We start from the raw sequence: 22,088 nt of genomic DNA, 5'->3' as shown, positions 1-22,088 counted from the left end.
TTTGGTTCCATATGAACTTTAAAGTAGTTTTTTTCAATTCTGTGAAGAAAGTCATTAGTAGCTTGATGGGGATGGCATTGAATCTATAAATTACCTCGGGCAGTATGGCCATTTTCACGATATTGATTCTTCCTACCCATGAGCATGGAATGTTCTTCCATTTGTTTGTATCCTCTTTTATTTCCTTGAGCAGTAGTTTGTAGTTCTCCTTGAAGAAGTCCTTCACATCCCTTGTAAGTTGGATTCCTAGGTATTTGATTCTCTTTGAAGCAATTGTGAATGGGAGTTCACTCATGATTTGGCTCTCTGTTTCTCTGTTGTTGGTGTGTAAGAACGCTTGTGATTTTTGTACATTGATTTTTTATCCTGAGACTTTGCTGAAGTTACTTATCAGCTTAAGGAGATTTTGGGCTGAGACAGTGGGGTTTTCTAGATATACAATCATGTCATCTGCACACAGGGACAATTTGACTTCCTCTTTTCCTAATTGAATACCCTTTATTTCCTTCTCCTGCCTAATTGCACTAGCCAGAACTTCCAACACTGTGTTGAATAGGAGTGGTGAGAGAGGGCATCCCTGTCTTGTGCCAGTTTTCAAAGGGAATGCTTCCAGTTTTTGCCCATTCAGTATGATATTGGCTGTGGGTTTGTCATAGATAGCTCTTATTATTTTGAGATACGTCCCATCAATACCTAATTTATTGAGAGTTTTTAGCATGAAGAGTTGTTGAATTTTGTCAAAGGCCTTTTCTGCATCTATTGAGATAATCATGTAGTTTTTGTCTTTGATTCTGTTTGTATGCTGGATTACATTTATTGATTTTCGTATATCGAACCAGCCTTGCATCCCAGGGATGAAGCCCACTTGATCATGGTGGATAAGCTTTTTGATGTGCTGCTGGATTCGGTTTGCCAGTATTTTATTGAAGATTTTTGCATCAGTGTTCATCAAGGATGCAAATAATTATTTTCTTTCTGTAATGTTAGCAGTCAGAGAAATAGCATTTGTGACAAAGATTACTACTAAGCATGGAGAGTGTAACAAAATGACTAAAACTTAAGTTTATATTCAGTTTAAGTACCAATTTAGCTAAGTGAACATTTTGCATAGAGCACATATTTACTATAAATAGGCTTTTGCAAAAAATAATCACATTAAAAAAATAATTTTAAAACATTGCTCATGAGAGCATATACCTAGAAGCTTAGTGAAGAAAAGTTTTATTATACAGCAGGTTCACAGTTGATTCAGAGGGAACAGCCGTGTATTGTGACTTTGTGATAATGGGTTTTTAACAAAACAAATTATATCCACGTAAGACTTGTTTTTTTCTAATTATCTATAAAGCTCCTGCATATGTTCTTTTCCCCCTTTGTACAGTGTGGAAATTGAACAAGTAGATGTATTTAAAGGACTAAAGAAGCAGACTTATTATTATCTCACAGTTTTTAGTACTAATGACCAGGCTTGTACTCTAGTTGCTTGTTGAATACTTTGTCACCCAATTCCTAGTTTTCTTTTCAGGTGGAAACTATCAAAGGCTATAGTTGTTATTATCAAGGTCCAGTGAAACTTGTGTAGACCTTTTTGTCTTACCTCATGCTAGATGGCCATGTTTAAGATTCATTATAGACATTATTTTTGCCAATCATTAATAGAGGTCATGGTCATCAGAGCAGAGGGAAGCATTTGTTCACCAGATACATTTTGCAAAAATATGAATTTTTAAAAATCTGTTCACAAAACTGTTGAACAGTTATGTAGTCTGAACCCCCCCACCTTTGCTTTGAAGTATCAGAGAGTTCCTTAAAAGGATTTTTGAAATTTTCAGCCGTACATGACAGTAGAGAGAATGATATGAATTCCTGTGTGCCTATCACCCGCGTCTACATTTACAAATTTTTTACGATAACTTTTTTATACATTTCCCTCCCACGTTTTTTGTTTTGTTTTTGTTTTTGTTGGAGTATTTTAAAGTAAAACTTATACATTATATCATTAAATGTGTCCTAATACATTTGAGTGTTGGTGCATGAGAACATTTATTGAAAATGACTTAGCACTCAATCTTTAGATGTCCCAATTTAATAATAAAATTGCTAACATTAATTTAATTTTTTCTATTGAATCTCCTTTGATGTAGATTATTTATACCTATTATAAGAGATTAAGAGGCTGGGCATGGTGGCATGTGCCTGAGGCAGGAGAATCACTTGACACTAGGAGTTCGAGGCTGCTAGTGTGCTAGGATTGCACCTGTGAATACCCAGCATACTCTAGCCCGGGCAACATAGTGAGACTCTTTCTCTATAGTGGGGTCAGAATTAGTTCCCAGGCAGCCTGACTCCATAGCTTATCCTCATAGCCAGTTTGTAATTCCTTATCTCCATTGAACTACTTACAAGGTATGTATTGGTTGTATTCAGTAGTTTGCTTTACTTAAAACCTATAGATAGTTTGAAAAGCAGGCCTTTTTGTTTTGGATAAGCCCACATTGTACTGTTTCTTCAGAAATGTTCTTTGCCTTTTTTATATTGTGAAAAGGTAGTTATTTTTATAGTGTTCATATGTGTCTCTCCTTTGTCTTCCATTTGAAATTTTAAAATTTGGAGTGAAATGCCTTCTATTCCTCTGTGAATGTACTTCTAAAAGAATATGTAGGAAACAGTTAATTGTTAATATCCCTGCAGTTTACTGACTCATTATTCTAACCAGTTGAGGAGGCCACATAGGATGCTCATCTCAGCATCCAGACATGACTTGAGTTCTAATTTTTCTTTCACTACAACCCTTTAAGCCCTGATTTCTTCATTTATATAATGAGGTTGATAGAGTCTTATCTCATAAGATTGTTACAGGAATTGTATCCATTATGATGCTTTGCAAAATGGCTGGACCTGTAACTGCTTACTAAATGTTAGCAGTAATGATAATCATGTTAATTATTAGTAGTGGTCATATGTTTGGCTTGGCATCAATGCCTCAAATAATATTTCACATTTGAGTGGTTATGTTTCTAAAATGGACATTTATTGCAGCTATCTTGTCAAACTGTGACTCACTTTTTTTGTCTTCTTTCTATTTCAGAATCTCTATTCTCTTATACCATAAAACTTCAAGCTTTAGTCGTACTCTGTACTCACCTGCCTCTCTTGAACTCTGTTCTTAACTTCTCTGATACTTGTCTACTCTTGCATATTGGAGCTTTCTATAACATCAGTCAACAAAAACAGCTCTTCTGGTTAACAGGCTCTAAGTTGTCCTAATCCCTTCTGAGGCCCTTTTCTTGGTCAGAAGTCTATATACAGCAGAATGTCTTCTGTTAAACTCCACAAGCCTACATCTATAAAAGGCACTTTAAGTTCTAAAAGATAGGTATTTTTAAAATACAGAGTCTTTTATTCCTTCAAACACATGTAACTTAACAATTCTTGGGTTATGTTTAAAATGATTTTTGGCTAGGCATGGTGCTTAAACACTTGTAATCCCAGCACTTTGGGAGGCTGAGGTAGAAGGATCCCTTGAGACCAGGAGTTCAAGACCAACCTGGGCAAGATAATGAGAACTGTTTCTACCAAAAAAATAATAAATACCTCTACTAACAATTTTTATCTCTTTTTTATTTAAAAAGGTGATCTAGCATTTCTAAAGAAATGAGTTTAGAATAGGATACATTTTGGTTGTTACTGTAAACTGACAGTATATTAGGTTTTAAGAAGATTAGGCTGGCTCTTCTGAGGTTGCAGACATGAATAAAACAATACAGATTTTCTGAGATGTTATGTTAGTAAGGGCAAATAGGTCTCAAAGTGACATAAGGAAGAGAATCAGAAATTGTTTCTTATTTTTGCTATCATACTTTGAACTCTGCAGTGAAAGATCATTTCGGCAACGTAAACTTACCTAAGGATAGCAAAGCTATTCAGTTGCCAGACAATTGTATACTGTATTTATTACCCTCAGGAAGCACAGGTAGCGTCTGTTTAATATTTTTACCATTATTCTGGGTGCCTTTGGTTTCTCATTGACACAGCTATGGAATAGCTTATTATTCAGACTTTCAGATGTTACTGCAGAAGAGTTTTTAGGAGAAGGTTGATCCATCATATGGCCATAATGCAGTACACTCAATCTCAGTTTGACATTAAAGATGCAATATTTTATATTGCCTGTGTCTAGAATACTGTTAGAAAAGAAACATTAAGAAAAGTCTAGAGAGTAGTTTGATTTATTGTCATGTTTATGCAGGTGTTCTTCTCTAGACACGAGGACAACAGCTTTATCCTCATCTTTTTATCCCTAACACCTAACAAAGTGCCTGATACACATAGTAGATGCTTAGTTAAGGTTTTTGAATAGAAGTAAAGTATCTTAAGGTAATGATTTTAAAGATGGTGGTGGGGGTGTGTGTGTGTGTGTGTGTGTGTGTGTGTGTGTGTGTGTGTTTTGGAAAAGGATTACAAAATACACCAGCAAAAATTCTTGAAATAAGGGATGCTACTTCATATTTTGTTTCTAAATTTAATAGAAATAACAGAAATGTGAATTAAAGCCAAAGAGAAATTTGAACCACTGATGAGGCTAAAATGGTTTTAAAAAAAATTTGTTCTTCAAAAGCCATAGAACTCTGGTGAAGGTCATGAAGGTCATCAAGACACCTTACAGGGAAATTAAATTTATTTCCCTTCCTAGTATACCCCGAAATCTCCTTAATTTCTGATTCACCCCAGTGGTTCTGTCTTTATGGGGTACATTCCATGACCACCCACTAGTTCAGTGATTTACTGGAAGAACTCACACAATTCAGTATAAAGCTGTACTCACAGCTAGGATTACAGAAAAGGGTATAGTGGAGAAACAGCAGGAAAAAGATGCCCATAGGCAAAGAGGTCACAGGCAGACGTCCAAGGTTTCTCTCACTTTTTCCACTAGAGTTACACAAGACATTCTTTCCTTCCCAGCTTCATACCTCAGAGGCTCATGTGAGATGTCTCTACCCAGGGAAATTTGCATGAGTCCTAGAGACTGTAGTTCTCAAAGCTAGCTGGTCAAGTAGGCATATTTCCACCGTGTGACCAGCCATGGTATATACCCAAACCAGGTAACAAGTGTGCATGATGAATCTTCATGTTTACTTTAAACATGTTGTCAACCTGCTTCATCTAAACCTACTGCTTCAGGTAAATAGAGTAACATCATTCTGCAATCATATGAGTGATCTAGGAGTTCTTTTTCTTAGAGTTTGATCAAGAATCATTGCCATGGCTATAGAGATCTAAGAAAGAACTGAGTAAAACAAAACAGACCTGCTGCATTCACTCATTTTTTCCGAGTTGTAAACCTGGGATTCATACTTGACATTTTCTTCCCCTTTACCCAACATACCTGTTGGAGACAGAGTCCTGTTGAGTATCCTTAATGTTTCTCAAATGTGTCTCTCATCTATCCATGATGTTTCTCATGTCTTACTTTACATTCTTAGATCTCTCACCTGAATTAATGCATCTGCACTTAACTGGACCAATTGTTTGTACTTTGTCTTTGCCTCCCACCACTCTCTGTCATCTGTTCTCTGTAGTGCAGCCAGACTGATTTCCCCACTTAATTCTCCTCTATTTTAAATAAAAACGAAGAAGGGGTGGGGGGAAGATATTTTTGTGTTGGGAAGACATAAAAGAGGGTAAATTACATATGATTCTACTATCAGAGACCACTATCAACATTTTGGTATATTTCTTGCCACTCTCAAAAGCCTTAGGTCACAGAGATGAAATCCATAGGAATATAAACTTTACTAAAATATCAGCTCCCCGTGGTGCGGCAGGAATTTTTCTTTTTTTCATCCTTTAATGTGTCCCAACTACCAGGAAGGGGACCCAGCACGTCCTAGGCATTCAGTGTAAGTACTTATTCAATGAATTAATTAATCAATTTTCAAGATTCAGGACATTACATATTCAAAGCCAGGTAACTCATTATCACCAAAGCCTGCAAACCCATTGTTTCTGATAGATTCCAGATGACTATTTTTATCTTTTTTCACTTTATTAGAACTGAGTTATTGCTAGTTTCAAACAATAAATGTCCTCAGTGTTAGTAATTGCACAGCTACACATTTGTAAATAAAGAGGATACATTTGGGAGGGAGCAGCTCATAGAATAGCCCGTTATGGTTCCAGGTCTATGCTCCATACCTTCTTGGTAGTTCATTTCTCATGGGATGTGTGTAAATCTACCCCCAGCTTCATAATGTTTAAGAAGTCTTGCTTTTTGTTGACATTTATGAATGAAGGACTGGATACTTTAATAAAGGTAACTGGTATAGGTTTTGTCTCTGAGGGGAAAGGGTGGAGACTGGTCAGTTTAGTTAACCCAGTAATGTTTTAGTCCCTTTGTCACTCCCACTTTGTAAATCTCTTGACGCCAATGGTTTGCGTTGTGAAGAATGGCTCCACCTCCACTGTCATGCTTGCTGATGTGTGCACTGAGTACTGGGTCTTTCTTCACAGGTTTACCAATATAATTTCATTCCCTTTTTTCTCTCAATAAATTATGAGATTCTTTGACTCTTTGATATTCCCTTGCAAAATCTCCATGCATTTATCAGTGTCTTACATTTTATGTTACTGTCATTTCACTGTTCTTAGGGAGCAAAAGAGAAATAAATATGTATACTTCGATGACATATTGAACTGAAAGTAAATGAATAGTATATATTGTATCTATTTATATCTATTAGGATATTCCTTTCTGCTCCCCCATAAGCTATCATCCATATATTCTAGGTGAACTTTAAATTTGTTTTATCACTGACTTTAAATGCACTTGATTAGGTATTCATTGTATGAACTCACATGTACTTTATGCTGTTTGCTTGTCTGTCTCCCCACTAGACCATCTTCTTCCTTAGAACATAGACCGTATCTTTTACCTAAATCACATAGGGAAAACGTAGATTGAAAATTTAATCCTATATTTTTTATTCCAAAGATCCTGAAATGACTCTTCTTTATCTTTAAGTAAAATCTAGACTTGAAGATAAGTCTTAGCATTACCTCTAAATATCCCCCAACTATGTCACTATATACTGTCTCTTGTTGCTCTAGTCATACTAAACCATTCAAAGTTATTTAAATTTGCTTCTCTCTCTCTGTCTCACACACACGCACACGAGGCAGTTGTGCATACACGCAACCCTCTTCTACTCCCATACCTGTACACATCTTTGTGTATGCTGCGTCTTTTCCTGGCTAAGCTCAGATGTCACTTAGATAAGGATTTATCATTTGAGCTTCCGTAGTCCCCAATCCTGTTTACTGTTCTGTCTCTCTTAGACCATACCCGTAAGTGCATGGACTGTGTCTTTTATCTCTGTATGCTTTGTACAAGATAATTAATCATGATGATGTCCCTGTATCATGAAATGAAAGTTAAATTGCTACTTTTAAGATAGGAAATAAGATAGGAAAGTATGTGTTCTAACAAAATTTCCCCTCAGAAAAAGTTGATAATTTCATTTTTATTGGATTAGTTTAGAGAATTACTTAAAGATATCCTTTTTATTACCTCGTCATATTTCTTTACATTAGAATCATGCTAGTTTTTCAGTAGGTGTTTCCAAAGATAAAGATTCATTTGGTTTATACTGAAGTAGGGTTTAGTGAGTAGCCACTTAAGAAAACTAAGTAAAATCTGTATATTTTTTTCATGAATGGAAAAAATCAGGTGGTAATGAACAGTCTCATGAAAGAGGTTGTCTGTGTCAATGATATCTGTTTTAATACAAAATTAATGGGAATTACAAGGCTTTGTCTTTTTTCCTGTGTTTTCCCTTAAATCATAATCTTTCTTGTTATAGTCATATTTGAACAACAAATAATTACTGATACAAATAGGATTTTGACTTGTAGCAGACGATAAACAGGCCTAGCAGATGGTCTTTTACAGAACACAGATCTTGTTTCAGCATAACCATTCTGAAGATATTTTTAAGCAATGGGAATATTTTTCTCTTTTAAAAGAAGCTTGCCTTCCGTTTTCTTTGAAGTGTTTGTCATTGTTAAAGCCTTAATCAGTATTTCGGTAAGCAACAAGCAACTATAGCAATTTCATCAGAATTTTATTAAATACCCTTTTGAAAAAAAAACTCATAAGCATTTCTTTAAAACTTTTTGTATGAAATGTGTAAAATGAGTACATAAAACATCAATAAACATGTTTAATATGCATAAGTATCCATAAATAACAAATGAAATTAAACATGTAACCATCACCCAGGCCAAGAGAACTTTGCCACCAATTGAGAATCCCACCCACCTCCACTGCTCTTTCTTGATCAGATGGGCTACTATGAACAATTTTGTTATGATCGGTTTTTACATGTGCCCTGGTGCACACATCTGGGGGTGTATACTTACAAGTAGAACTGTGGTCCTTAGGGTATACATATCTTCAAATTTCCTAGATATTGCCAGACTATTTTCCAAAGTGATTATACCACTTTATCTTATACCTATAGTATGTAACAGTTCTGGTTGGTATTATCCACCGTTAAAAAATGTTTCCAGTCATTTGTGTAGCAGTATCTCATTGCAGTTTTAATTTTTGTTTCTTTGATTGCTAATGAAACTGAGCACCTTTTCATGCAGTTGTTAGCCATTTGGATTTCCTTTTTCTGTGAAATATCTGTTTATGCCTTTTGCTCAGGTTTCTTTTGAGTTGTGTCTTGTTCAAGTATTCGTAGGCAATCTATATGTATATTTTGGATTTGAACTGTTGATAGGTTTTATGTAATGTGAAAGTCTTCTCTCATTCGTGTTTGCCTTTTTACCCTCTTTGTAATATCTTGATGATCTGAAATTCTCAGTTTTCATATGGCAACATTCTTATTTATAGTTGCCACTGTTTGTGAGTTGAGTAAGGAATCTGTACCTTTTCTTAGGTTATAGAGGGTATATTTTCTTGTAAATGCTTTATAATTGTGCTTTTTACACTTAGGCATTGATTTTTGTATATAGTATGAAGTGGTGGTCCAGTTTTGTTCCTTTTTTTGGTATTCTATTTAGATGACCCAGTTGTTCTGGTCCCATTCATTAATCTTTGTACTTACACTATCATTTTTATCAAGAATCAAGCATCATTATATGAGGCCTGTATAACCTTTATACTAAAACTTCACTAAGGCAGTAGAATCGAAAATCACAAGTCACTCATTCATGAATGCAAATGCAAGAATCCTAATAAAAATATTGGAAAACTAGGCCAGGCACAGTGGCTCACGCCTGTAATTCCAATACTTTGGGAGGTCAAGGTGGGTGAATTACTTTAGGCCAGGAGTTCGAGACCAGCCTGAGCAACATGGCGAAACCCTATCTCTACTAAAAATACAAAAATTAGCCCGGCATGGTTGCACATGCCTGTAATCCCAGCTGCTTGGGAGGCTGAGGCAGGAGAATTGCTTGAACCCTGGAGGCGGAGGTTGCAGTGAGCTGAGATCGTGCCACTGCACTCTAGCCTGGGTGACAGGGCAAGACTCTGTCTCAAAAAAAAAAAAAAAAAAAAGAGGAAAACTGAGCAATAAATTGGGAAGTAAAGTTTATTCTAGGAATGCAAAGTTGGTTAAATATGAGAAAATCAGAAAAATCTATTGAGAGCGTCTCAAGAGATGCAGTATAGAAGTCTGATAAAATTTAGTATCCATTCAATGTATCTATGTATTTAAAACTGTTAGCAAACTAGAGTTAGAAAGCAGTGTCCTAATATGATAAAGAACAGGGGTCCCCATTCCCCAGGCTGCGGATGAGTATCTGTGGGTGTCCTGTTAGGAACTGGACCGCACAGCAGGAGGTGAGCAGTGGGTGAGTAAACATTATCGCCTGAGCGCCGCCTCCTGTCAGATCAGTGGGGGCATTAGATTTTCACGGATTGCAGACGCTATTGTGAACTGCATATGCGAGGGATCTAGGTTGTGCATTCCTTACGAGAATCTAATACCTGATGATCTGAGGTGGCAGTTTCATCCCAAAACCATCTCCCACCCCCGGGTCCATGGAGAGATTGTCTTCCACGAAACTGGTCCCTGGTGCCAAAAAGGTTGGGGACTGCTGATACAGAATATCTATAAAAACAAAACCTACAACCAGTATTGTGATGAAGCATTGAAAGCATTCTCTTTAAGTTCAGGAACAGGACAAGGATACCTTTCATCACCTCTTCTATCCAACACTATAAAGGAGATCCTAGCCAATGCACTAATATGATAAAAAGAGAAATATAAGATTGGATATGAAAAAACAAAACTGTTTTTATGTTTATGTATGTTTATGAGTACAGACATTAGAAAGAAGCTATAAACAAATTACGGTAAAAGTATCAAGATGCTGAATACATAATTAATCAGAATTTATTATTATTTTTTGTTTGTTTGTTTGAGACAGGGTCTTACTTTGTCATCCAGGCTGGAGTGCAGTGGCAAAATCATGTCTCACTTCAGCCTTGACCTCCCAGGCCCAAGTGATCCTCCCACCTTGCCTCTCGAGTAGCCGGGACCACAGGCGCACGCCACCATGCCTGGCTAGTTTGTTTATTTTTTGTAGAGACAGGTTCTTCCTATGTTGCCTAGGCTGGTCTTGAACTCCTGGGCTCAAGCAATCCTCCCGTCTTGGCCTCTCAAGATGCTGGTATTATAAGCATGAGCCACCACTCCTGGCCTATTGTTAATATTTTTAACCTCCTCCCAGACAATGCAAGGACATTAAGTCACTTTAAATGGAAAATTCACCCTGGGGATTAACATCCCCCAATAAATGTTGGCTGAGAATCATGGGTCAGCTGTTTTAATTTCTTCCTCCCCACCACCTTCTGACCTTGATCATTATCTCCTTGCCATATATTTCTCAGGTATCTTTTGTTTTATTGTTTTCTGCAATCACTTATGCAAAAAATAAGTCTCCAAAAACCCTTAATGACCACCAGGATTCGAACTGTCCTCTACAAAGCTTGTTAATAATTTCTTCGTAGAACCCTCATCTAATTTCTCTTTTTTACGTCATTTTTCAAAAACCATTGAGTCCTTCTTAATGAGCTGGTTATTTTTTCCCTTGTCCTTTCTTTCCTCTTGTTGATTTTCCTTTTCCTTTTTATGTTAAAAACATCATGTGGGCCCCACGCTTGTTAACTGAGCCAGTCAATCAGATAGTGCCTCTTGAATATTCTCTTGGCCTCCTAATGGTAAGATTACATAAAGTACTCGAGAATGGGGAGTTGCTAATTTCTACATATTGTCACCTGTGTCCATAGCAGTAAATTCTATTGTTATCATAAAGCCTATCTAAGTTCAGTTGCACTCCTAGCATGCCTACTCCTTCAGAAGGACTGTTTGCTTTATATGTGGGGAAGAGAGTATGGCAGTAACCCCTCTTGGGGTAGGTATGCTGCAATCCTGCTTTTACTCACTGTAGCAGATTAGTTGTCATACCACCTGGAAGAATCTCTTCACAGCCACTTGGGGATCAATCATCAAGCCAGTTATCCCTTCTACTCAGTAGTATGTAAAGTAAGTGATGTGTTTCCCTGATTGTTAATTCTGAGAATTTATGCCAGTAGTAAATGTTGAGAGTTTATGCCAATAGTGAATCACCAGGCTTTTCTTGTGTTTCTTTGTAAAACAGTTTCTTTTGTTTTTTACTGAATACTCTCAGAACATAGTAGTCCCCGAAACTTGTCCTCTGTCTGCATTGTCTTTGTGACAACTCATAGTTTTAAGTTCATTACTTTCCTATTGAATACTTCATTTTTCCAGGTAGACGTAAAAGCATAAGAAGGTCTTTCAGTGAGAGGAAAAACTCTCTCTCGCCGCCATTTCCTCTTTAAAAGGACTGACATTTATTAGAAACTAGCAATAGCCAGAGAATGGGATTTTTCACAATCTTCCCCTCTGCGTACTATTCCCTACCAGTCCACTAGCTAGTTCTCTAAATCTTGCCATTTCCTACCAAGGCTAGGATTCAATCCTCTGCCAGTTTTTTTTTTTTTTTTAATTCCTTCCTTTTTCTGACTAAAAAAAATTCCTTAGCCTTTGTGATTCATGGGTCTGCAAGAGAGTCCTGCACACAGCACCATCCTGAGCTAACATAGTGTCAAGTCAGACACACGTGAACCTAATTACCCAATATTACCAAGAGAGATTACCCAGTTTTAAACTTTATTAATAATTTCAAAGGTACAGGCAATCAGGAGACTCAGAAGAAGTAGGGATCAACCTGGCCCATAGAGCAAGGCTTCTTACTGTGTGAATTGATAACCCATCCACCCCGTTTGAAGACCTTTTCTACTCTGGGCCAGAGATTGTGTAGCTCATATAGGGAAGGCAGGACTGAAGCAGCTGCTTTTAATTTCCCAAATCTCTTAGTCTGGACTTCCTGATTCCCTGTATTTTAAAAATTATTTGTAAAGCTTGACACTGAGTAAGATCTCTGGTTCATGTGAATTAGATTTGACACTCTGATCTTATGTATTCATTCATCCACGTATGTCCGTTCGCTTCTCTCATTTCTTCCTTTTTCCCTGACCATCTAGGACCAGTTTTCTTCTTCTTGAACTAATTTTTTAATATTTCCTTCATTGTACATTTATGTCAGTAGCCAAAGAGATTGTTGTTTGTTGGTCTGAAATGTATTTTGCCTATAATTCTGGGAGATACTTTTCTCTACATATAGAATTCTACATTGGCAGTAATATTGTTGCACAGGAGTTGGTAAACCTCAGTCCATGGGCCAGCTACCTGTTTTTGTAAGTAAAGCTGGAACACGGCTGGGGCTTTTTGTTTACATATTGTCTGTTGCCTCTTTCACACAGCAATAGCAGTTAAATAGTTGCAACAGAGATCATATGTCCTGCAAGTCTAAAATATTTTTACTTTGGCAGTTTAAGAAAAGGTTTGCGTAGTTCATTGGTGATATTCTACTATCTATGGCTTTCATCATTGCTATTAAGTCACGTGTCAGAACAATTGTTATTCCATTGAAGATAATTTGCATTTGTTAATTTTTTTCTCTGATTTTTTTAAGTATTAAAGATTTTTAAAAATTTAGTCTTGAGATTCATTGGATTACTTTTGTCTGTGGCTTAATGCTTTTTATCAGTTCCAAAAAATTCTCTTGATCCTGGGAGTTTGAGGTTGCAGTGAGCCATGATCACACAACTGCACCCCAGCCTGAGTGATAGAGTGAGATTCTCTCTTAAAAAAAAAAAAAAAAAAAAAAAGGCCAGGCACGGTGGCTCACGCCTGTAAACCCAGCACTTTGGGAGGCCGAGGTAGGTGGATCACGAGGTTAGGAGATCGAGACCATCCTGGCTAACACGATGAAACCCCATCTCTACTAAAAATACAAAAAATTAGCTGGGCATGGTGGCGGGCACCTGTAGTCCCAGCTACTCAGGAGGCTGAGGCAGGAGAATGGCATAAACCTGGGAGGCGGAGTTTACAGTGAGCCGAGATTGCTCCACTGTACTCCAGCCTGGGCAACAATGTGAGACTCCATCTCAAAAAAAAAAAAAAAAATTGGTATGGGAGTGCAAATGATCAAGAATAGCCAGAAGGATTTTTAAAAAGAATAAACTTTAAGGAGGTACGCTATCAAATTTCTTGGCTGAATTTAAAGCTATAGTAATCAAGGAAGTGTTGTATTGGCATAAGGATACACATCTAAATTTGGGGGCAGAATTGAAAGTCCAGAAATAAATCCACACATACATGGTTGTTTGTGACAAAGATACCAAAGTAATTCCGTAAGTTAGTGATAGTTTTCCCAACAACGTGGAAACTGTCACTGTTGATAGTCTGTCCAACAAAGTTTTTTCAACACTGTATCAGTAGTTATTGATATGGGGGAAAAATGAACAAGATACATATGGGAAAATTAAATGAAAACTGAAAACATTTTAGGAGAAAACATAGGTGAATTATTTGGTGTAGGCAAAGATTACTTAGATATGTCACCAAAAGCATGAACCATAAAAGAAAAAAATGGTAAGTTGGTCTTTATCAAAGTTAAAAACTTTAGCTCTTCAAAACATACCATTTAAAAAATTAAGAACCAAGCCACAGTATGGCAGAATTACTCACTGTACATAAATCTGACAGAATTTGTATCCAGAATATGTAAAGAACTCTTAGAATTCAGTAATAAGAATACAACTGGGCTAAGTGTGGTGGCTGATGCCTGTAATCCCAGCACTTTGGGAGGCTGAGGTAGGTGGATTGTTTGAGCCCAGGAGTTTGAGACCAGCCACAACATAGAGAAACCCCATCCCTACAAAGAACACAAATATTAGCCAGGCATGGTGTCACGCACCTGTAGTCCCAGCTACTCAGGAGTCTGAGGTGAGAGGATCACTTGAGCTTGAGAGAGGTTGAGGCTACAGTGAGCTGTGATTGCACCACTGCATTCTAACCTGGGCAACAGAGTGAGACCCTGTCTTTAAAAAAAAAAAAAAGAAAGAATACAACTGACCTGATGTTTTAAATGGGCAAAAGATTCGAACAAAAGAAGACATTGGAATATGGCAAGCAAGCCTAGAAAAAATGCTTGATCATTAGGAAAATGCACTTTATAACTACAATGAATTCTTTCTACACAGTGAAAATCTCGAAGATCAACAATAGTGAGTATTAACAAGGATGTGAAGCAACAGGAATGCACGTGTATTACTGCTGGAAATGTCAAATTGTTTATATGCTTTGTAAAACAAGTTGGCAGTTTATTTAAAAAGTTAGGTATACACTACCATTTGATGGAGCAATTCTGCTTATACACAGATGTTTATACCAGCTTTATTCATTATGGTCCAAAGCTAGAAGCAATCCAGAATTACATACACAGGTAAATGTATAAACAAAATTGTGATTTATCCATGTGGTGGAATACTACTCAGCAGTAGCAAGGAACAAACTACTGATATACACAAAAGCATACGTGAAACTAAAAATGTATCATGCTTATCGGAGGAAGCCAGGCACAAAAAGAATCAGCACGATTCTGTTAGTATGAAACTCTATAAAATGCAACTCTAATGTATAATGAAAGAAAGAAAATCAGTGGTTGCTTGTGGATGGGGAGATTTTCTGGGAATGGGCACTAATCTTTGGGGGAAGAGGAAATGTTCTATATATTGATTGTGATGGTCAACAAAGTATCTGTTTTTCAGAATTTAACAAAATTACCCTAAAATGAATGCATTGAATTGTTTGTAAATAATACCCAATGAAGTTAAGGGGGGACAATTTCTTCTTTGATGCAGGAAAAAAATCCTCTATAGTTAATGTACATTCTGAGAATTGAGAATTTATTAATCAGATGTAAACTTAACCAGCAGCTTACATTCACCTTTGTGAAAATAACTGTTGTTTCATATTATAAAAGAAGGGGAAATATTGCTAATCTTATGATCAAGTGTATAAGAACATCTAATGAATGCCACTGGTCAAGGTTAATTTTTGATAGTGATAGGATTTCAGGTTTTATATAACACTTAATGTTTTGTTGATGATAGTGTCATTATTGTTTATAGATACATGTATAGCTTTCACAAGTATTTGATCCTCTTAATAGCCTGTGAAGTAAATAGGGTCAGTATTATTCTCTTTTACACAGGAGTAGCACAGGCTCAACGAAATTACTTAAAAATTTGGTGAAGATCACATAGCTGACAAATGCTAGAGAATCTGGGGGTTAGAGTAGGGGCTTGGGGCTTCAAATTCTCTCACCCCTGTGACAGACACACCACTTCCCTTTAAACCATACTTTTATATGTCTTATATGTCTGTCTTCACCACTGTGTTGTTGTTTGTTTTAAAGACATGTAACTTCATTGACATGTTATTCTTGATAAAATTTGGATCTTTTCAAACTCAGATTTTAAATATTGGTTCACTGTATTGCCGTATTAACCAGAAACATCTTTGGGCATTCATGGAATAACCATAAAATAATTATAATGTCCAAAGAACAACTAAACTTTGATTGAAATACTTTTTTGTCCCACAAAACTATACGAGTTGTTGGCAAAAAATTATGTAATTTAACTAGCTTTCAGAATCTGTTTAACCTACTAATCTAATTCATTATGATAATTTTCAGACTAAATAAACTTGAAGATACTATTACACTAATTAAAGGAAAGATTGAAGAAGTTCATCTTCCTGTAGAAAAAGTAGATGTTATCATATCTGAGTGGATGGTGAGTGTTTACAGAAAAAAACTGCTTTCATTGGTAAAATGAAAAAACTTTTTTAAAGTAATGAATAAGAGAATAATTTTCATGAATTTAATTATATTTCATACATGGCAGAATGGTGACATTATTTTTTAAATAGCTATATTAGATACTATAATGTGTAATTTAAAAAAATAGCTACAGTCTTCTTACTGTGGTTTATTCTGAAATGGCCCTTATTTATTGGCTATTCATAATCTTTAAAAAGTGATAAATTATCTTTTTTATCTTAAAAATCCTAATAAATTATTTTCCTACTTTCTAAGTTTTAGATACCTAAGTGTTTGCCTGAAAGCCTCCAGGGACTAACAAGAACTTATTAGGACTGTTTCATCAAAATTAACATGATATTGCCACCATTATCATACTGAATGTCCTATCTTTCTAATCTGTTGGGCCATGTAATCAATGTCCATTATCACATAAAATAGAATTTATTGCTGTTATTGAAATATTAAAAGAAAGGTATGTTACATCGCTTTATAATTTGCTGTTGAAGTCTTGAGTCAAGACAGAATATTTATTTTTAAATATATGGAAAATAAAATTAATGGAGGCTGGGAATGGTGGCTCACACCTGTAATCCCAGCACTTTGGGAGGCTGAGGCAGGTGGATCACCTGAGGTCAGGAATTTGAGGCAGGTGGATCACCTGAGGTCAGGAGTTTGGCCAACATGATGAAACCCCATCTCTACTAAAAATACAAAAATTAGCCGGGTGTGGTGGCAGGCATCTGTAATCCCAGCTACTTGGGAGGCTGAGGCAGGAGAATGGCTTGAACCCAGGAGGTAGAGGTTGCAGTGAGCCAAGATCACGCCACTGCACTCCAACCTGGGTGACAGAGCAAGACTCCACCTCGAAAAAAAAAATGTATTTGACAGCTGATTTGACTTACTGATATGTCAGTTTGACAGAAATAAACTGGATAGTATTTCTAATAAAGATTTTTAAATTATTTTGAAATAATTTTTTTCCTTAAAGTTCTATTTGGTATATTTTCATAAAATTTATCAAAAAATTTTGAAAACAATGAGTTTTGCTTTATAATTTTTTATAAATTTTGAATAAACATAGTTATAATCCTAGTGAAATAGATGTTTCAAGGAACTTTTGGAATATTCAGATTTAATGTAGTAGTGTAGGGAGTTCCAGTCTAGAGCTGATGACAGTCATAGCTGTTGACAGTTACTGTTTTGTATGTGAAACAGTATGTTGATTTTTTTTTATGCTAAGATTGGCCTTAAACAACCTTTAGTCACAATATCAATATTCTCACACCAAAGAATTTGTATTAGCACTCTGATTTCTCATGAATTGAAAGAGTAGATATGAATTAAAAAATGTAACATTTCTTTAAAGACTATGAAAAGATGCTTCGGAGAAAGCACATTTGGCGCATATACTTGACAAGAATTTTAAATAGTTTATGCTGTATATTTTACTCTTCTTAGAAAATGCATCTTTTAAATTACTCCAAAATAGACTTTATAGGCAAACCAAAAGAAAGACTTGTCCAAACTTCCTGTTACCTCAGTTGAACATTATTATATATCTGATTACAATAACTAATGGGATAGTTCTTGCTCTGCCTAGCAGAATTATACTTCTGGATATTGATGTTCGAGGATTTTTCACTTCCAAATCTGAAAGATGATCTAGAATTATTAATATGCAATTGATATCTTAGAGGCAGCTGGTTTAATAACTGCAGTTAGCTGGATTGAATGAATTCATGAGATTGTCTTTATGATGTGAACTTTATTGAAAGTTGTACTGGAATCCATTTTGTACCCTTCTGCTTTCTTCTGTACCAAGGAAGGCTAACCCTGCAGGCTGCCTTTACCAAGCTCCAATGATGGCTAACTTCTACTGAGTTTGGGGAACCCAATGGGAAACACTAGAAACACTAAATCTCCCAAGATTTAAGAAAGGGAGAAGCTAGGGCATTTTTTCCCTTCTTACTTTATCTCTAGTGTGTTGCTGGCAAAAGCTGTTTCTTTTGTGGTTCCACTTTCCACCGGACAGGCATGCTGAAATTCCAGCATCCACTGTGCAACCCCAGCCCTGGGTTCTTGTAGCAGTAGCCTAGGAATGCTAGTTACTTCTGGGCATTATCAGGTCTGGTTGTCTCACTCTCTTGATGACTGCTCATATCTTTTATCCTCTGTATAAGTGACTTTTGATATTAATTTTCCTCTATTTTAAATAGCTTTTGTGGTTTCTCTTTTCCTAGTTTGTAGTTGTAACTCAGCAGTCCCCAGACTTCTTGGCACCAGGGTCCAGTTTCATGGAAGACAGTTTTCTCATGGATTGGGGGATGGGGATGGGATGGTTTCAGGATAAAACTGTTCCACCTCACATCATTAGATTCTCATCAGTAGCATACAGTCTAGATCCCTCACTTGGGCAGTTCACAATAGGGTTCATGCTCCTATGAGAATCTAGTGCCACTGCTGATCTGACAGGAGGCAGAGCTCAGGTGGTAATGCTGGCCTGCCACTCATCTCTTGCTGTGTAGTCCAGTTCCTAACAGGCCATGGACCAGTACCCATCCCTGGCTTGGGGGTTGGGGACCCTTGCTCTAACTGAAATAAAGAACACCTTTCACTTCAGAGCGTTGGTCGGGTAAGACCTCTCTCTTCATCAGGAAGGCAGTCACTGGAGTCACTGGAGCCTGAGATGAAAGGAGCCAGTTGTTTGGAAGCCAAGGTTCTTCGAAGCCAGTAATGAAAAACAAATCAGTGTATCCAGGAAGGGATAACTAAGAACTTTTCTTCTTCCTCACCACAAAGGTGTTACTTAAGCATTTGCATTATCTCACTGTCTGCCTTTCCTTGTTTTAAGTGAGTTGAAGTCTAGCAACTGTTTTAAGTGCTCTAGGTGGGGCATTGGACACTAAACTTATGGCAGTTATTCTATGGCAGTCAGCTCTGGATGGCCTTATTTCTCTAGTGAAATTTGCACTTAAGTGTAAGAAGGCTTGTGCTAAATTATTTTCAATCATCTTTGTGGATTGGAAATATCATTTATGGCATATTCTAAATCCTAGAAGTCCCTAACTTTATTTGGTACTTTCATTAGGATTTTTGATTTGAGAAGCTGGAAAACATCAATTACATAATTAAACAAAGGGCAGGTATGCTTTCTAAACTTTATTCTCCATGTTTCAGGCACATTGGCTGAAACAGTAGGCAAATGGTAAACAACTATTTTAAATCTGTAGCCACATTTTCATGAACCAGCATTTTAAACTTAAATTGCACAGACTCCTGTCTTTATTTTGTTTTTTACTTACAACATAATAAGGATGCAAAAATCTAGAATGAGCCATGGTTAAGCATTTTTTTTTACTTACAACATAATAAGGATGCAAAAATCTAGAATGAACCATGGTTAAGCATTTTTTTTACTTACAACATAATAAGGATGCAAAAATCTAGAATGAACCATGGTTAAGCATTTTTTTTCTCTTTTTACAAGTATTTTCAACAAGGAAAGACAAAAATGGAATATACCCTCCAGAATTGGGCACAGATGTTTAATGGATGTGTAATCCAGTAGAGCAATGTAGAAATCATATATTGCAGAGATGTACATCTGTTTTCTTCTACTGTGGTCCACTATTTCCATGGCTTAATCTAAATATGTTTCTAGTCTGCACCTGTTCATGAATTTTTGTCTTTATTTTGGAAGGTTTTTCTAGATAAGAATGTAATTTTAAAAGCTAAATTATTGCTGTTAGCATGTTATTTAATAAACGATCACTTGGCTTTCATTAACAAATTTCCAGTTTTAGGCTTGCCTTTAATTTTATATTTTCATTTTTGTTTTTATTTAAGAGAAGTTTTCTTTTTATTTTATATATTTAAGGTGTACAACATGATGTTTTGATTTACACAGTGAGATTATTACTGCTGTCAAATTAACATGTCTGTCATCTCACATACTTACCTGTCTTTGTGTATGTAATAAGAGCACCTAAAATCTATTCTCTTAGGAAATTTTTTATATACAATACAATATTACTAACTGTAGTCCTCATGCTCTACATTTTCATTTTTATCAGATGGAATTTCTGTTTGACAAAATTGTCTCAGTTAAATGTGAACAGTTTAATTCCTGGAAGATGTTAATACCTATGTCTTTGTGTATGTGTCCTCATTTTTTACATTTTAGTCTACCAATAGAAGTTCTTGTTTTGAGAGCTGTTCTTTATTGCTTCTTATTTCTGCCTGCTTAATAAAACTGTTTAAAGTAAGCATCCCTAATTCTGACTCAGTAAGCCAAATTGACTCATTTGGTGTTGCTATATTTCCTCTATGTTTTCAGCATAACTTTGCAAACACATAGACTAAGTCCACGAGGCTTAGCATTAGTAAATAATGACGGAATGTGAATTGTAAAATTGTAAGAGAACGTTCCCAGACAGAAATTCGCTGGCCTCAGACATTTATAATTTTATGTACAACACATGAAGGCATGGAGATAGTATATGACAGGGTTAAGAATGTTGCTCCAGAGGGAAACTACCTCCATTCTTGGGCATGTTACCGCTCTGTGCCTCAGTTTCCTTCTCTATAAAATGAAAATAACAGTATTACCTACTTCATAAGGTTTTTTGTGAGGGTTAAATGAGTTAATACATGCAAATTTTTTAGAACAGTTTCTGGCACATAAGATCTCAATAATTTAGCTATTCAGTTTTGAAAGTTATACAAACTTTTAAGTACTCTGTAACTCATGAGCGAGCTACTACGCTAGCTAATTCAATAAAAGTTGAAAATTATCATATACATGAAATAAAGAATATTAATTCTTGGAGGAAGAACATTCTTAGGGCTTCTCCCTTGCTTACAGCCCTTTGTAAAAGCGGAAGACTTTCTCTTTCCATGTCTAGCATTTACTAATTGACTGTCTGTGGTTGGTGTGCAGAAATATGAAAGTAAGCTGATGGATGTGAGTTATTGGGATTTGGGGTATTCTTGGTATTTTTCTTAACGTTAGTTGAATCAAAATGTACTTTACGTATATTTCAAGCATAATTCTCAGTTTGCTGCCTTGGAAACAATTTTTAGGCAGTGCTGACAATGCCTAATAATTTTAGATAAAATATAAAATTCCCATTCCACAGTACTATTTTCTAGTACTGTTAAGTATTAACAGAGAGATATTTATAGTAGTTGAACAATGAAAGAAAAATTGTGGTTCATATTTTTTCATAGATATGCTAACATCTGAATCAAGAATAAAATGAAAGCAAAGAAAATAGAAATGTAATTAATAGGTCCCTTGTGTATAATTATTTTGGTCTTATAATCTATACTTTTGTTCTTGTCTATGCTCTTAACCACTTCCTAGCCTTTCTTTTATTCAATCTTCAGTAAGTTACAAAGTATTCTAATCATGAATATTAAAAGGTTAAGTTATTCAGGAACATGAATTAACTGCCCTTACAAACATTTTTCAGGTAATCCCTCAGAGAACACAAAATACTTGTTAATTTTTATTTTAAACTCTAAAATTGTATAACAACTTAAAAATATTTTATCAGTAATACTGTTTACTTCTACCTGGGAGTAAAAGTAAACCCTTCAAATTTGCACAGCTTACATTTATAGGCACATACACATTTATTATAAATACAAATTGTCTCCTGTAAACTGTATATTGTGTATATATGCTACATTTTTTTTTTGTCCATTCAACTCTTAATAGACACTTAGGTTGATTCTATATCTTGGCTATTGTGAATAGTGCTGTTATAAACGTGGGAGTACAGACACTTCTTTGACATACTGTTTTCCTTTCCTTT

The 22,088-nt window shown here is 35.8% G+C and overlaps 1 protein-coding gene across 7 annotated transcripts in view; it reads left to right on the top strand.

Moving 5' to 3' along the window:
- The window catches only part of LOC129007542 (protein arginine N-methyltransferase 3), a 133,011-nt gene that overhangs the window by 29,009 nt on the left and 81,914 nt on the right, over nucleotides 1–22,088 (top strand). For all 7 annotated transcript variants that reach the window (XM_054438602.2, XM_054438603.2, XM_063671068.1 and 4 more), the window contains one exon: nucleotides 16,141–16,240. In XM_054438602.2, coding sequence (XP_054294577.1) covers nucleotides 16,141–16,240 — 100 coding nt within the window. The remainder of the gene's footprint in view (nucleotides 1–16,140; nucleotides 16,241–22,088) is intronic.

This window comes from Pongo pygmaeus, chromosome 9, assembly GCF_028885625.2.
Source record: "Pongo pygmaeus isolate AG05252 chromosome 9, NHGRI_mPonPyg2-v2.0_pri, whole genome shotgun sequence".
In the NCBI taxonomy this organism is placed as follows: Eukaryota; Metazoa; Chordata; class Mammalia; order Primates; family Hominidae; genus Pongo; species Pongo pygmaeus.
This window is presented reverse-complemented; position numbering and strand designations above follow the sequence as displayed.